The sequence below is a fragment of the Caretta caretta genome, chromosome 1 (genome assembly GCF_965140235.1).
Source record: "Caretta caretta isolate rCarCar2 chromosome 1, rCarCar1.hap1, whole genome shotgun sequence".
NCBI classification, from domain to species: domain Eukaryota; kingdom Metazoa; phylum Chordata; order Testudines; family Cheloniidae; genus Caretta; species Caretta caretta.
This window is the reverse complement of record NC_134206.1, coordinates 347,876,231-347,892,499: the sequence shown is the minus strand read 5'-3', so window position 1 is coordinate 347,892,499 and position 16,269 is coordinate 347,876,231. Positions and strand designations below refer to the sequence as shown.

The window sequence follows — 16,269 nt, the reverse complement described above, 5'->3', positions numbered from 1 at the left end:
TGTTTTATGAGCCGAGACTTTATTTTTATTGTTAAGCTGGAGCGGTTCAAAAGAAGCAATTCGTTCTGCGGTAACGCACTCAGGAAGTGAGGGGCAGCAGATTTATCGCGGGAGAGAAAACTTTGAAGCGAGGAGGAAGTGACTAGAAAGAGAACAAGAATAACTGAACACAAGTCTGCAAGAGGTTATTAATGACAGGAAGAGAGATCAATCATTCTGACCTGTACAGCAGTTGAGGAATCGCAGGTACAAAGTCCTGGACACACTAAAACGCTCCAGTGAGCGAGACTATTTTTCTTTGTTCGCTGCTATTGAACTGTGTTGCTTTTTAATAATATATAAACGCATAACAGAGGGCCTGACCCAAAGCCAAATGAAATCAATGGGATCCTTTGTATCAACTTCAATAGGTTTTTGGATCAGGCCCTGTGATCCTACGAATGCCTTTTTGCCAACCTAACACACTGTTGTCAGAATCTTTAGCCAAACAGTATCTTGTAAAGTACCACTTGAAAACTGGTGAACCGCTGGTCACAACTGTCATTGCGTGATGTATGCACGGCTTGTGTGTAAAGAGTTAGGTATGTGTGCTGGAAATATGTTCTTAAAAGATGAGTTGTGGAGGCAGTTGATAAACAAGACCGCCCTAGACAAAGGAATGTGGATTTACCCATCTGCCTGGATCAAGCTAACAAGCAAAGGACAACAGAAGTACATTTGCATCTCAAGTCACCAAAGTGATCAAGCCAATTGAAAAAGCGAATTGAGCAGTGGATGACGGAGGAGCTTGGCGCTTGCAACCCAAAGAACCAGCAGCCAGGGAGAGGAACTCTGTCTGGGTTTACTTTTCAAAGAATACATTTTCAAGGTTTTCTGGACTATAATAGGAAAGAAAGGAGGGATTTCTTTGTTATCCATCACTTAGGGGACAAAGGGAACAGAACCCTCTGATTCTGTGAATGGTGGGTCCCCCTGCCCAAGGGACTGGAGTTGCTGGTAGCTTGATGTAAGTGAGAAAGCTGCTTAGGCAAAGCTTGTAGCTTCCTAAAGTTACGTTCTAGTCATTAAGAAGTGTGCTATTTTTGTTTTGTTTGTAATGAGACATGTCTCTTTTTCTCTTGCTGAGTAACACTTAAATCTCTGTTCTTGATTAATAAACTGTATGCTAAGTTTTACAATAAACCCTCTCGGTGCCATGTATTAAAGTGAAGTGTGGGTCCTCAGCTGAGCCAACAAGCTGATGTGTGCACAGTCTCTTTGGAGGTAGCGGACCTGGTCATTTCTGAGCGTGTCCAGTGAAAGGGACGTCTCTGGGGAACTCGGGAACGGGGGTTCACTGAATGTTACCTGCAAGGCACGGTTTAGACTGGCAGACTCTCAAGGAGTTTGCTGGTGAGGCGGGAGCTGACGCACAGTTTGAGCTCCAGCAAAACTCTCTTTTGCTAAGGCAGAGTGGTAACAGTGGCTTATGGTTCTGGGCTCCCTGAGGAAAGCGTCACAGGCTCGCACACTTTAAACAGCGCCTTTCAGCCTGAGGATCCTGTGACAAGATGGCCGATGTTCATATGGTGGGTCCTGCGCTTTTTGGGGGGGGAAGGGGGGGCTAAGATGCCACTCTTTGCCCCTGCTCTTGGGGGCCGAAGGCCCCGCTAGTGCCCCGGGAAGGTGGTAGAAGAGGGAAGCAGGGGAGGGGTCTGGGTTTGCTCCTCATTCTGAGGAGCAGCCCCTCTCAACCCCTGCAGGTTTCTTACCCTCTTCCCCCTTGGGTGGGGTTACCCTCGGTCCTTAGACGCTAGGGGAGGGAGTCTCCCTGCCCTGCAGGGCAGGGTCTCCCTTACTTCGGTTCTCTGGTCTTTCAGTTCTCACAACACACCTCCAAGCTCCAGTCCTAGTCCTCGTCCAGCAGGGCATTTTATTAGGTTCCTGACAGGGCCTTAATTGACTGCAGGTGCTCCAGTTAACCTGTAGCAACCCTCCCTAGTCTACAGGGAACCACATCGTAATTAGCCTTGGGCTTATATATTTCCCCTCGACCAGTCTACCACTGCTCCCTGGCCCTCCTGTATCACAGTCCCCAAAGTGCTTTACAAAACTGATAACAAAAACTACACATGAAGGGGTAACTTTACTCACCACTGAAATGCAGCCACCTCTGGGGCATACGCAGCAGATATTTAAAAGCGCACAGGCAGCAACCTACCTAGCATCTTAGGGGGCAGGAAGTGAGGAATCCTCGACCCAGGTCGGAGTCACCCCTCTCTTTACACCCCTCCACCAGCTCCCTCTTCTCTATTGTATCAAACAGAAGCTACTTGTCTTCACTTTCAAGGCCTGCACCACCAGTCTTCAGCCAGTATCACAAATGTCAATTCCCGCTCATGTGAAGCGGAACCCGCTGCACCAGATCCTGAACTGCAATGCAGACGGGGGGCGTGTGCCCAGTGGCAAGCCATGGCAGAATCCTGGGTGAAAAAAATCACTTTAACGGGAGAGCTTCATGACCTGCTAGTGAAGGGAGATAACACAAGGGATAAGCCTATGGGCCTGGCTATATACAGAGTTACAAATGCGGAAGTAGAAACTGGAGTTTCCTTAAAGGTATCTGCTTTTAATTCCCAGCCTCCCAGGTGACTCCTTGTACCAGATACAGCACTTAGAGAAACAATTGCCAGGGAAGTAGCTTTAAAAAAAAATTAAATTAAATTAAATTAAAAGTCAGAGGAGGCCCAAGTAAAAGCTATTTGCAGGTAACCTGTGGCTCAGATGAGACCACTTCCTGAGTGGCTCCCAGGCCAGGTGAAATTTACAGGCAATGAGGAGGAATTGCCCGAGCAGCGGGAAGGCACAGCAAGGAAGACTAGAAATTGCTGATGCAGTACGGCCACCATCAGCAAGTTTTAGAATGGTCCATGCAAAGAGCTGCCCAGAAGCCCGTTACTCCGTGTCTGGAGACGACTGGAAAACCAAAGCGGTGCTGGACTCAGGGTCTGAAAAAAGTCTGATCCCTGCAAAGCACCCAGCACCAAAGGGGAGGAAAAATTGTATTGCAGGAATTAAATTGGCAACTATTAGTCATCAAACACAGCTGACAACAGGAGAAATTCAGCTGGTATATTGGGAGGAGATTTCATCTGAAGGCATTTTCACGATTTCAGGGTAACTGCGTCTGTATTCATCTCTCCGTGGTCCAATCCAGGAGTTCCCAGTCATGTCTCAGGTATCCAGCCAGCCCCTGTCTCTGGGCAGGGACCTTTGTCCCACACTTTTCTGACCAGGAGTTTTAAGGTTGCACATCTCCCTGCCTTACACTCCCTGCTTATCCCACACCAGTCAGTATCATCACAGCCATCCACACGGCTCTTTCTAAGCAAGCACATTTATTCTTAAGGCAAAAGCATTACAGAGAAAACATAAAAAACAACCCACACATTTAAACACATACAAAACATACCAGGCGTCGCCCATCGGTCTTATGGAGCCCTAGCAAGGGTTGGGGCTCACCTTGGACAAAAGGTCCTGTTCATTTGCTGTCCTCCAGAAAGAAGGCACTGAGACAGTTCAAGCTCATCCTTTTATAGCAAAACCCTTCCTTTGTATCCTAGTCTCTGAAAAACCCGCCTGATCCAGTCGATGCCAACCACTGCAGGGGCCGGAACTTCTTTGGAGTCCTTTACAGTCTCAGGGGTAGCCACCCCCTACTGTCTTTAGTTCCTGTAGGAGCTGTGGTAAGCCACTCCCATGGAGTAGAACTCAATCATACATAAACCATTCCAAAATGTAATGCCAGGGTCCCCAAAGATACTGCATGGGATTGCCATTTCTGTCACAGGCATCACAAGAACATCTGGGGGGCTAACAGAGCTAACTTGTCCCTGGAAGTAGTCAGACAAGGAGAAAATTAGTGTTAGCTGCATTTCAGTAGCCACAGACATAATACGAGACAGTCCCTGCCCCCAAAGAATTTACAGTCTACATAGACAAGAGAGAGAAAGGGAAAGGCAGGGGAAAACTGCAGCACAGAGAGGTGAGGTGACTGGTTCAGTGTCACACAGCAGGTGAGTGCCAGGAAAAGAAAACAGGCTTCTCATGTCCCAGTCAAGTGCCCTACTGTCATGGGGTGGTCCACTGAGGGTCCTTTCAGGCCACAATCCAGGTCACAATCATTTCAGGTCTTCTTCACTACCACCACACTTTATTATATTTACAGCCAGTAGCCAGCTTCCCCACTTGCTTCTGGGGACAGGTACAATAGCAGCAGCCTGTTCTGCCTTCCTTCAGGCTCCCAGCTCTCCTCCAAACACTTCCTTCTTGTTTGCTCATCTAGTCCCAGTTGCTGGGGATACTTCCACCAATTAGCCCCTCAGCTGAATCTTTACGCAGTTAATTGGCCTCCTCTGGCTACTGCCTGAGCACCCAATTGATCTGAAATGGTGGGGATTTGAGTGACAGGGTGTTAGTTCCTGAGTCCACAGGTTAGTCCCTGTTACCTTTACTCACTGGGCCACTCAATCGCCACTCAATCGCTTTTCACTTGAGGTGGTTGGAAAACAGGTTATTTTTCTCCAAAGAAAATTGTGACAAAAACAAAAACAAAAAAGGTTTAAAACTCAACATTCTGATTTGGACATATCTCTGCAGAGCTTCTTGGGAGCGGTAATTCGGCTACCTCATGCCCCCATTCTCTTCTACGGACTGGACTACATCTCCCATGATTAAAGCTGGGCAAGGAATGGAGTTTTCGGCTTGCTGCAATTCTGGGAGGGAAAAATATTTCGTTTTGGTCTGAACCAAAAACGAGATTTTTCAAAAATTTTGTTAAATGAAAAAGTAAAAAAAACTTCGAGTCAGGTCAAAACAAAACTTGACATTTTTCATTTTCATTTTGGGCATTTTGAGAAATGCAAAGGAGGACTAGATTCACAAAGCAGGCATGGGAGAGGATGGTGATAGAAGCCTTGCTTACAAACTTTAGACCCCTGGTTAGGGAACTCAGCTGGGATATGGCAGACCCAGGTTCAGTTCAGCCTTTGTATGTCCATGGTACATAATGGGAAGTATGGTCTGGCTGGAGAACCAGGTTTTTCGGGGAGAGTTAGAGCATGGAAGTTTGAACGTTAATGATTGGCACTTAAATCAAGCTCCCAAACCCATGTTACTAAAATTCCTGTTGGTGCCCACCTCGTAAAAAACTCTGGAAACCTTCTAGATAGGGATAATTATCTCAATATATATCAGTTGTTTTGTGTTGGGGGTTTTAATGACTAAGGATGAAAACAAGATCTTTTGTTGCTTATGATTTGATGGACTCATAGGAATGGACAAGATGATGTAAAGTCTTTTCTATCTTCTCCCAAGCAACGCGCTGTACAGGTTGCCAGCGCTTTGTCCCATCTAGTTTTAAAGGTGTGTCAAGCAGTAGTACTCCCACTGCTTCTCTAGGGAGATTATTCTACAGCCTAATACTTCTTGCTGGGCCAAAATTCTCCAGTCCTTTAATGTCTGATCCTCTTCCCATTAAAGTCAACGGCAAAAGCTTTCATTGAATTACACTGGGGCCCCGCTGGAAATCAGTAAGAGGTTTGTGCGACCATCAGGGTCCAGATACCCCAGGGTTAGAACATGGCTTCTGAACCTCAAAGAATAAGCAATTGAATCAACTGATTGTATACAACATCACTGTACTATAAGAGTGTATCAAGTGAGGTCTTTCATGACACACCAGTGATTAATATCATGTATGTATTAACGCTATATGAGCAATTATGGACACTCACGGATATTATGATTGAAAGCCTATGCCCAAACAAAGGGAGAAACAGGCTTTCTCCCAGACAGGATGGAAGATAGCTATCTACCTGTCTCCAGTTTAAATTAAGCACTATGTAATCAAACCAATGGAAACCCTATTTACATAGGAATCAGGAGGAGGATGGGAAGTCCACAGACTGGGAAGGACGGCAGAAGGTCATCCTGGCTCTGGAGACAAAACAATGAGGAAAATATAAGCAGAAGCAAAAAAGCCACGTAGGGAACACAGGGAACAGCACCACCCTGTAAGCCTGTGAAAGCAGGATCCCCTAGTCTGGAGGGCTGGGGATGCTGGTAACTTGATGTAAGAAAGAAAACTACTTAAGCAAATATTGTAATTTGCTAAGATTAAGTTTTAGTCACTGGAAAGCATGTTTTACTTGTAACCAGACCTGTCTTTTTCTCTTGCTTAGTATCATGTGAATCTCAGTTCTTCATTAATAAACCTATTCTTGATTTTACTACAAAACCATCTCAGTGCTGTGTATTAAAGTGATATGTAAGTCTTCAGCTAACCTAACAGCTCTGTCTCTTTGGAGACAGCGAACTTGGTGACTTCTGAGAGTGTCCTATGAGAGGGACTGGAGACTGCAGGGAGACGTCTCTGGGGTTTCCTGATTGGTACCTGCAAGGCAAGGTTTAGACTGGCAGAGTCGAAGAGTGTGCTGATGAAGCAGACGGGCTGGTGTGGCAGGGAGCAGACACATAACTCAGCAGCAGTAAAGCTCTGACTCTTGCTAAGGCAGAGTAGTAACACAGTGGTCTGAACATGACATCTTAGTTTGCTTGTTAAAGGACAAAGAGTTTGCTTCACTCTCAGGAAACGGGGCTAGAACAAGCTCACGGCTGCTCTGAAAATGTAAGAATTTTGTTCTTGCTCATTCTAAAGTAACAACAAATGTTACTCCATCCACTGCCCGATCTAAAGCCCACTGCAGTCAATGGGAGACTTTCCTAGGAATTCAGTAGCCTTGAGATCAGGCCCCTAGAGGGACCATTACCCAGACCTTAGACTAGGTAAGATTTTATATTTTGATGATCTTTGATTCAGTTTGGTTTCCCCTCCGTACTGTAAGGCCTTTGGCTTTACTGGCTGTTCCATTGGGGTCTGTCCTTTCGGGCCATTCTCAGATAAAAGGACAGCGACCTTCTGCTCGCTGGCGAGAAGCAGAGGAAGAAGGTGCCTCTCCTGGAGCCTTCGGTGGAAGGTGTAGGGTAGGAGGGTGTTCGTTCCCAATAAGGCCCACCAAGGTCAGGCCCAGGAAGCGGGGGTAGGAACTGGGGAAGGCTGTGCCTGTTCAGGCAGTAAGCTCTTCAGGCCAGAGCGGTGCCTCGTACAGCACCAAGCGCGCCGTCGGCATTTCGCCAGCTTTTCGCGCTCATTAATGCTCATCCGCTCACTGATCAGCCTAGCCTTAGCCAGCAATCGAGCAAAACTCGGGAGGGGAGCAGGAATTCTGCCCGAGCCCCCCTCCCGCTCCAGGCCAGGGGCGGGCACGCACCCCGCGAGCTTGCCGCCCAGAAGGGGCTCGCTCCCGGTGAGCTTTTACCTGTGGGCCTGAAATCCTTCCCACTCCTTGTGGGGAGCTGCTCTGCCTGCCAGGGGCTGGCTGCCTCCCTCCTCCTCCTCCTCCTCCTCCTCCTCCGCCCCCTCTCCAGTTGCTACAACAGCTCGTCCCCACGGGCGAGCTCAGGGGTCGTCCCCACGGGCGAGCTCAGGGCCAGGGGAGCGCGGGCAGCCGAGGAACTACAACTCCCATCAGCCCCCGGGAGCCCGGAGCCGCGCGGGAAAGTCGCGGGCGCCTGGGGAGCCGGGCGCGGGGGTGCTGGGAGCTGTAGTTCCCCGCGGGCGGGGCGGCCGTCGGGACGCACGGCAGGCGGGCGGGGGAGGAACTACCGCAGGGCGGGATGGCGCCGGGGCCGGCCGGAGGCTCAGCGCGGCCGTGGGAGCGGGGCCCCCAGCCGGTACCATGCGCCGCGCCTTGGCCGTCGGGCTGGTCTTCAGCGGCTGCTGCAGCAACGTGGTTTTCCTGGAGCTGCTGGCCAGGTGGGGTGGGATCGGGGGGGGGCGGGTCTCCTGATAGGGCTCCTGGGCTGGGGGGGGGGCAGGGCGGCTGGGTTGGGTTTGTGTGGGGGGGAGGCAGGGCTCTTGATAGGGCTCCTGGGCTGGGGGCGGGGGGCAGGGCTGCTGGGTTGGGTTGGGTTTGTGGGGGGGAGGTAGGTTTCTTGGTAGGGCTCCTGGGCTTGGGGGGCAGGGCGGTTGGGTTGGGTTGGGGGTGGGGGGGGTCTCCTGATAGGGCTCCTGGGTGGGGGGGCAGGTCTCCTGATAGGGCTCTTGAGGATGAGGGGGGCAGGGCTGCTGGGTTGGGTTGGGGGGGCAGGTCTCCTGATGGGGCGTCTGGATTGCGGGTGGGGGGGGGCAGGGCTGCTGGGCTGGGGGTGGGGGGGGCAGGTCTCCTGATGGGGCTTCTGGATTGGGGGGGGCAGGTCTCCTGATAGGGCTCTTGAGGATGGGGGGGCAGGGCTGCTGGATTGGGTTGGGGGGTCTCCTCATAGGGCTCCTGGGCTGGGGGGGGGGGGCAGGGCTGCTGGGTTGGGTTGGGGGGGCAGGGCTCCTGGGCTGGGGGTGGGGGGGCAGGGCTGCTGGGTTGGGTTTGTGCGGGGGAGGGGCAGGTCTTCTGATAGGGCTCCTGGGTTGGGGGAAGGGGGAAGGTCTCCTGATAGGGCTCCTGGGCTTGGGGGGCGGGGGCAGGGCTGCTGGGTTGGGTTTGTGGGGGTGGGGGCTGGGCTTTTGATGTGGCTGCTGGGCTGGGTTGGGGGAGGGCAGGTCTCCTGATGTGGCTCCTGGGCTGGGTTGGGTTTGGAGGGGGGTATGGCTCCTGATGTGGCTACTGGGCGGGGGGCGGGCAGGGCTTCTGAGCTGGTGTTGCTTGGCCAGGTGTATTGTCACTGCCTGGGTGAGGGGCAGTGTCCCTGGCCTGGGGGCTCCCAACCGGGTGAGTGGTAGCATCTTCGGGGGCAGGGTTCTTGTGCTGTCCCCTAGGCTTGGGGGCATCTGGCCCAGAGAGTTGTTAGCACTCTAGGATTGCGGGGTCTGGTCTGTGCACAGCCTGCTGGGGTGGAGAGTGCCATGCTGGGATCACTAGGTTAAGGCCCAGGCTGGGGGCACTTGTGAACCTAGGGGGTGGGGGGGGGGCTAAGCAGTTTTTGATGAGTCTGCACCTTGTGTGGGTATTGTCACCTGGTGCTCTTCCCAGCCATGGGCGTCTGGCAGCCCAGAGCTTTAGCTGTGGGCTCTGATTCACCCCAGAGCTTCTGGGGCCACCCTGCACCCCACTGTTACGACCATGTGCTTTGACCCACCTCAGATTTCAGTCCATAGCTCAGCATCGTGCTATCTATCCTGTGTATGGGGCCATTGAGTAAGGTGTTTCTGGTGGTGTTCCTTGGGGATTGGTTCTTAGCCCAGTGTCATTCAGTATTGTAATCCCTTATCTGGCAGATCTAATGCTGAATTCAGGGGGGCTGCCCTGTATCCCAGAGTCCACCCCAATGTGGAGCTAGATGGCTACCTAGTGCCCTAGTCTTGTGACTGGGCCCTCTAAACAACCAAGCTTGGAGCCCAGGGTGGACCCCAATTTCTGGCCATGCTGCAATTTAAGAGGGTGCATCACCTGTTGGAGCCTATGTTCCCCCTGGGATGCATGCCTGCATTAAAGAGAAGGGGGCTGTCATCTGTGGCAATGCACCTGAAGCGATAGGGCATAAGATTTTAACAGGAGCAGCAACTTAAAATGTGTTGGGGTGTCTGTTTTCTTTTCCCAACACTCCTGCAGAATGACTCATACACAGCTGCAAATAGTTTTCTAAATAATAGGGAGAGGAAGCCCTGGGCATGCATGGGATGGGGATGGAGACAGCTGTGTAATGGGACATGAGGGGTCTCCCTTGTGTTAGAAGAAAGGGGAGAGCGTATGGTGGGTACCGGAGCCTGGTCTGCAAATGGGAGCATTATCGTATGATGGCAATATGTGGAGAGACTGTTCCTTGTGAGTGAAGGAAAATCCTCTATTAGCAGAGGGGGGAAGCCCCCTGTGCGGTAGGTTTGTGACATGACTCCCATATTGTGGATGAGAAAAGTGAGGCTCAAAGAAATTAATGACCTGTCTCTTTTCCTCCCTGGAGGTGCTCATATAACCCACTGGTGAGTGTGTATCAGGTCTCCCTCCCTCTGTGCGGGTCTGCAGAGGATATGAATTGTTACAGTCCCTAGCTCAGGAGCATTGGCTGTTTACCTCTAGTTGTAGCAGTCAATGCTTTTAGCTTTGAAGGTTCCCAGTTCAGACTCCAGTGGGTCAGGCCTGAAGGCAGCCGTAGCACTAACCGCCCGCTGAAGTCAGTGGCAAGTGTGAGTGCTTAGAACGTCAGAAAAATCAGGCCAGGCATGTGATGTGACCAAGGCCACCAGTGTGTCCGTGTCAAGAGCCAGCTTATCCTGGTTTACATCCCTGTACATGGCAGCATGGCCAACCCCAGGTTTTCAAAAATCAAACCATCAACCACCGAACATCATGGTTGACTTAACCACTTGTGTCTTTGTTTTTTTTTCCTCAGAAATACTATTTTTTAATGTTTTTATTTGCCTTCTCATTTTTGAGCCTTTAGGGTGCACTTGAGTCATGTTTTCAAGTTTTTCTCTGCAAACTTAGGGGGTTTTGGGGGGGGGGAGAGGGGGTTTCAAATGAAAGCAGAGATTTTAATATATTCATATGACTCAAGGAGCTCGGGCCCTAAAAATATCACGGGACTCATGATCAAATCATGAGAGCTGGCAACACTGTAATGCCTCCTGTGCAAGTCACAGCCCCTTTCTGTGTCTCAGTTTCCCCATCAGTAACATGCCAGTGTTTACCTACATAATCTATATTTAATGTCCCTACAGTATTTGAAAATGCAAAGTGCTATACAGTATTATTGGCATATGGCAGTGTTTTATTAAGCTAGAGTTGAGGCTGAGCTCAGATTTTCCCATTTAAAAGGATGAAAACCTCAGAGAGGATTTTGTGGTTATCAAAAAAGCAAGCAGTTGAAATCCAGAAAATTTCAGAGTCAACGCTGCAATCTCTTATTGGGCCAACTCTGTTGGTGAGAGACACAAGCTTTCAAGCTATACAAACCTAACTGATTGGTTTTCAAGCCTCTTAGCCCCTGCTCAAGCAATTAAGGCCCCAAGTCAATGAGGCTCTGTATAGAGGCATGAGTTGTATAGATCTGGTTGCAGGATCAGAGCTTAAGATGATAACCTAAAAAGAAGAGGATACTGGTAGCAAAGCATCACGCTTGGTATCAGAAAGAGATCCATATGAATCCACTTAGCAAACCAGAGTTGAGTTCCATGTTTTGAAACTTCACCTGAGAACACTGCAGGTAAATCATCCTCACTAAATATAAGATGTCAACGTGCTGCAGACTTCTTTAAAGGTGACCAGCAAAAAGGACTTTTCCCTTTTTGAATTGGGCACATGGACTCTTCTCCTTTATGATGTATGAAGGAGGCCTGACAGGTGATGTACTCTATATACACATACATAATGCGAGAGAGAGAGAGAGAGCGCACGACACTGTAGCCAGTCCCTTCATGACGACAGATAGAAATACATTGGAACAGCCACTTGGATGAGATGAACTGAATGAGCAAGTCCATTATGCCAGGACTCCCAAACTGTGGTCCACTTTCTAATGGTCTGCTGAGAGCTGGCTGGTTGCATGGTTTTAGCTATTCTAGTTGTTTCCAGCTGCAAAATTGCTTCAAGAGATTCCTGCTACCTCTTCCAGACAGTTGCTGTTGTTCCCAGACGCTAACAGTTATGTGATTGGGAATGGGCAGAGAGGCGGCTGAAAAGCTGTTCTCTGTAATGAGTTCTAGCCCAGTGGTTCTCAACCAGGGGTGCGCAGAGGTCTTCTGGGGGGGTACATCAACTCATCTAGATATTTGCCTCGTTTTACAACAGGCTACATAAAAATTACTAGTGAAGTAAGTAGAAACTAAAATTTCACACACTGACTTGTTTATACTGCTCTCTCTATATACTATACACTGAAATGTAAGTACAATATTTGTATTCCAGTTGATCTCATTTTTACCATATAACTTTAAAAATAAAAAGTAAGCAGTTTTTCAGTACTAGTGTACTGTGATGCTTTTGTATTTTTATGCCTGATTTTGTAAGCAAGTAGTTTTTAAGTGATGTGAAACTAGGGGGTACACAAGACAAATCAGACTCCTGTAAGAGGTATTGTAGACTGGAAAGGTTGAGAGCCATTGTTCTAGCCCATGCTACGGAAAAATCCTGCATTCTGGATTTTGTACCAGACTGCCCAGAAGTGAAAATTCAGTCTCCTAGAAGGCAGGAAGAGAAGAGAAACAAAAAAGGGTTGTGATCTTAATGTAATAGCAAAATGAGAGACCCAGAACCACCCAGCCTTCTGGTGCCTTACAATTTGTATGTAATTTAAATTTATTGGAGGATTATTGTCCTAAAGAAAGAGAATTGCCTAGTTGGGTAGAGTTAAAATAGCTGTCAAAAATTAATTGATATAACTAGGCTCTTAGCCATTTTCTGTAAACCTGCCAAGGTGTCAGGATACTGTTATATGGGTGTGTGGCTGGTTAGTCTGTTTTTCATTTGTATTTGTCTTGTAAAATTTGCAAATAGCTTTATGTCAACACAATTTAGAACCGGGCTTGTCCCTAACTTCTTACTTTTACTTGTGGAGCAATGAGGCAGAGTTCCTGTGGCTCAAGAGAGAGCAAAGGGGAATGGACTAGATGAATGACCAAATCCTAGTCGAGTCAGAGACCACTCTGGCATCCCACCAGGCTTGTAATTCCTCTTTCCCAGCCCCTCTCAAATCACCCCACACCAATCCTGGGATGTGAACCAAATGTAAAGGCCAGATAGAGACCTACAAATGGCTAACAACATATTTGTCTACACATTCCTGTTAATTGAGTTTGCAACTTAAACACAACTGGACAGCAAATCAGTGAAAAATGGGTCCTCTCCAGTCTGAAACACCAGAGTTTTAGCTCATCACAGCCAGCGCTCAGATATGTTCAAGAGTCCTTTGCACTGGTTTCTCTGTTGCATCAGAGGGGTCGGTGGTTTTCAGAGACTGTCAGAAAAGGGGAAGTGTCAACTCAACTTTCAGTTGTCCCCTATGACTATAAACTAGCAACAGTCAGCATGCCGCATCCATGCAATTGGGCGGGGAGGGGCACAGCATAGTGGGCTGCTCTTGCATCTCAGCTTCCAGCCAGTCATGTACTCTAGCAAATGCTCTGTGATAGCTGCATGTTGTCCTGTCCCAGCATCAAAGTTCCTTGGGAGAATCTCTGAATGTTGGCCCTGGCTATTCTGGTATACACACACACACACACACACACACACAGTAGATTTATGCAACCGGTAGTTGGTTCACCTCAGGACACAGTCACACCCTTGTGAGTAATTGCTTGATTCTTAGATTAATTATGGTTTCTCCATTTGCTCCCAGAGCTCTACAATTTCAACAAGACTTTATATTTAGTGCAGGAGCATTAGACTTCCAGATCTTGTGGTGGGATGGGAGCACTGAAGGGGCAAGTATTGGAGGAATATTACACTGGCGGTGATCCAGACTCCTGAGTTAGTGACCACCAGGGGTAGGGAGATGGTTGGGTCCCTGGTGGGAGAAGAAGAACCGGGCAGCAGGGGCCTGAATCTCAGGGATTGGATTCTGTGTATCACTACCAATAGTTTGTGGAAACCCGACACTGTAACAAGAAAAACTGGCTTCGCTCTAGTTGTTCCTGCATTGCCTAAATACCACTTCCTGAAACAAGGTGGGTGAGAAGTAATTGTCTCGCTGATATCCTGGGCCCAGCACACTACTCCAGCACTAAATATCCCATGTGCACCAAACACTTAATGCTGTTGTCATGTCTGATCTCCCAAGCTAAGCAGGTTTGGGCTCGATCATTTCTGGAATGGGAGGTCTCGAGCAAACACCTAGTTACTGCCATAAATAGCAAATAACCATATGCTTACTCCCCACCCAAGATACTAGAAGACCCATACCAGACAACTTAAAGCAAGAGCCCAAATGAGCCATCCACTCTTCTTTAGCATCAAGGTAACATAGTGATATAAAATAACCCCCCTCAGAAATGAATGTTCAAGACACACCAACCCTAAAACCAAGACCCTATCCAGTACATCAGGAAGAACAGCAAATAAACAATAAAAACCCCACAGCAAACAATAGTGATACACAGAAACCTCACCCAATCAGACTGCCTTAGCTCAGTGAGAGACAGAACATAGGCTCTTTGCAGTTCCATAACAGGCAATCAGACACTGGAAGTGCAGGGAGGAACAGCTCTGTTAACCATGTGACACAGTAAAACGGAGACATCTTCCGTTCCACCATCCAAACCCTGAGCTGTGGAAAAAGCGCTTCTTCAAAAGATTTCCTGTTGAAATGCAAGGAAGGAAAATTGAGTCTGGCTCTGAGAGGAGTGAAAGAGGCGACAACAGTAACTGTAAGATGTGGCAACCTGCTACCAAGTAGAAACAAATATGATGGAGTGGACACCTGGTACAAAAATTCATTATTTCTATGAAGCCCGATCCTGTGTCCGTCTGACTGCACTGTATCTTGTATGCTTGCTCATCTCAATAAGCTTCATTTAAATGAGTGATCCAATAGGTGGCACTTTCTCCCCTCTGGGTCAGTACTGAGCAAATGCCCCAGCATAGTGGCAGATGGACCTATGCCACTGTACGTACTGACTTACTGTGTTCATACAGGGCCTAGCACAGAGGTGCTACCGTAGCCCAAATCTTTCTGATGAAATGTAAAACTGAAACACTGCCCTCTTACGGTGGTTAAAGATCAAAGCCCTTCTTGCAAAAATCAAACGCAAGGTAAGTAACGCTGGTGTCCTAGCTGAATTCCAAATGGCTAGTCATTTCTCTTTCCTAGTTTTCACTGCAGTTTCCAATGGATAGCAATCTAAAGGTCTCGGGCCTGCTTCTCAGCGTGTTCAGTGGCCAGGGGCAAGGATATCTGAAAGATCGCCTGACGCTCCAGAGTGAGGACTCTGGGCAACAGCTCTGCTCCTCCGGCACAGTGAAACGTTCTCCCATGAGGGTAAAGCGCTTCAAGAGACAGAGCTCTCTCAGGGGCTAGTCTGAGACTGGAACAAACTCCCCCAGGAACTAAAGACCATCCTAAACCTTATCTCCTTCCTCTCCAAGTGCAAGGTGCACCATTTTGACCGGCCTTTTCTAGCAAACACAGATAGATACATAAAAAAGAATATCTCTCTCCTTATCAAACCCAAAGCCTCCACCACATGCACAGTTCTCCTCTTGGGGGAAGGATAAGAGAATGAGCCACAGGTGACAGCTGCATTAAGCAATGTGAATAACATGACTGTAAGGTGTTCAGATATACAAGGATGCTGGCAGTCAAAAAACCTGTATAGAAGAAAATGATATCCTACCTCACTTCCTGTCTTAAGCCTGCTGAGTGGTGTTGCTGTGCACTGTTAAACAGCTGCCAAGCTGCTCCCCAGAGGTTGCTACATCCCAGTGATGAGTGAAGTGATCCTTGTGAGTAGTTTGTATATGAATTTACGGTGGAGGTACCTATACTGCAGTGATTAGGGCTATGTAAGAACCATGCTAAGTAAGCTTGTCTGGTGTGTTAGAATGGTAAACACTGGTAAGTGCTCTATGAATGTGTGTAAGCTATTGGTCTCCTCCTGTGTGCATTCAGTTACAATATATTCTGTGTTGTCATGTTTCTCCTTCTCTCTCTTCCCCACAAATCCAGAGAGTTTCCAGGATGCGGGAACATAGTGACATTTGCACAGTTCTTATTTATAGCAGTGGAAGGTTTTATCTTTGAAGCCAACTTTGGAAGGAAGCGGCCAGCCATCCCAATAAGGTACAGTAGACTTAAATGCTTTGGCTGGGCTTGAATTGACTAGATATCTGTTATCTCTTCATGTTTAATAAAACAGCTTATCCTTTTCTCCTGTCTAAACCCCATTCGTTTTCCAGAGTTAGCAACGCCTCATTCAGAACTTGTCATGCCTGGTAAAATATGAACTCATTTATCCAGGACTATTAATAGGAAACTGCTTTCAGAGTCTTCTCTCCTAAGGAACATGTTAGTAGCTGTTGAGTAAGCAAGCGTGTCTTTTAGGGGACTGGATCTCTCTTGCGTTTGGTAATGAGTGGGGCCCACTGGAAATCTGTGGGGAAAGAAGTCTTGCAAAAATTCTTCTTTTACCCCCACTTATTCTGTGGGGGACAATCCTGCATTGGCACCAGTGTGGCCTAGAAAACCTGATGGGTTTTTCCACCTCTGATCCCTGCGACTTGATGGCCTGTGTGAAACGACTTGGTT

At 48.3% G+C, this 16,269-nt stretch overlaps 1 protein-coding gene across 2 annotated transcripts in view; it reads left to right on the top strand.

The window, feature by feature from the left end:
* Positions 1-7,699: 7,699 nt before the first annotated feature.
* The window catches only part of SLC35B4 (solute carrier family 35 member B4), a 28,254-nt gene continuing 19,684 nt past the window's right edge, over positions 7,700-16,269 (top strand). The window contains exons 1-2 of one of the 2 annotated variants that reach the window (XM_048836713.2): positions 7,700-7,855; positions 15,691-15,804. In XM_048836713.2, coding sequence (XP_048692670.1) covers positions 7,779-7,855; positions 15,691-15,804 — 191 coding nt within the window. In that variant the 5' untranslated portion in view covers positions 7,700-7,778. The remainder of the gene's footprint in view (positions 7,856-15,690; positions 15,805-16,269) is intronic. The other variant, XM_048836714.2, reaches the window with a different exon arrangement.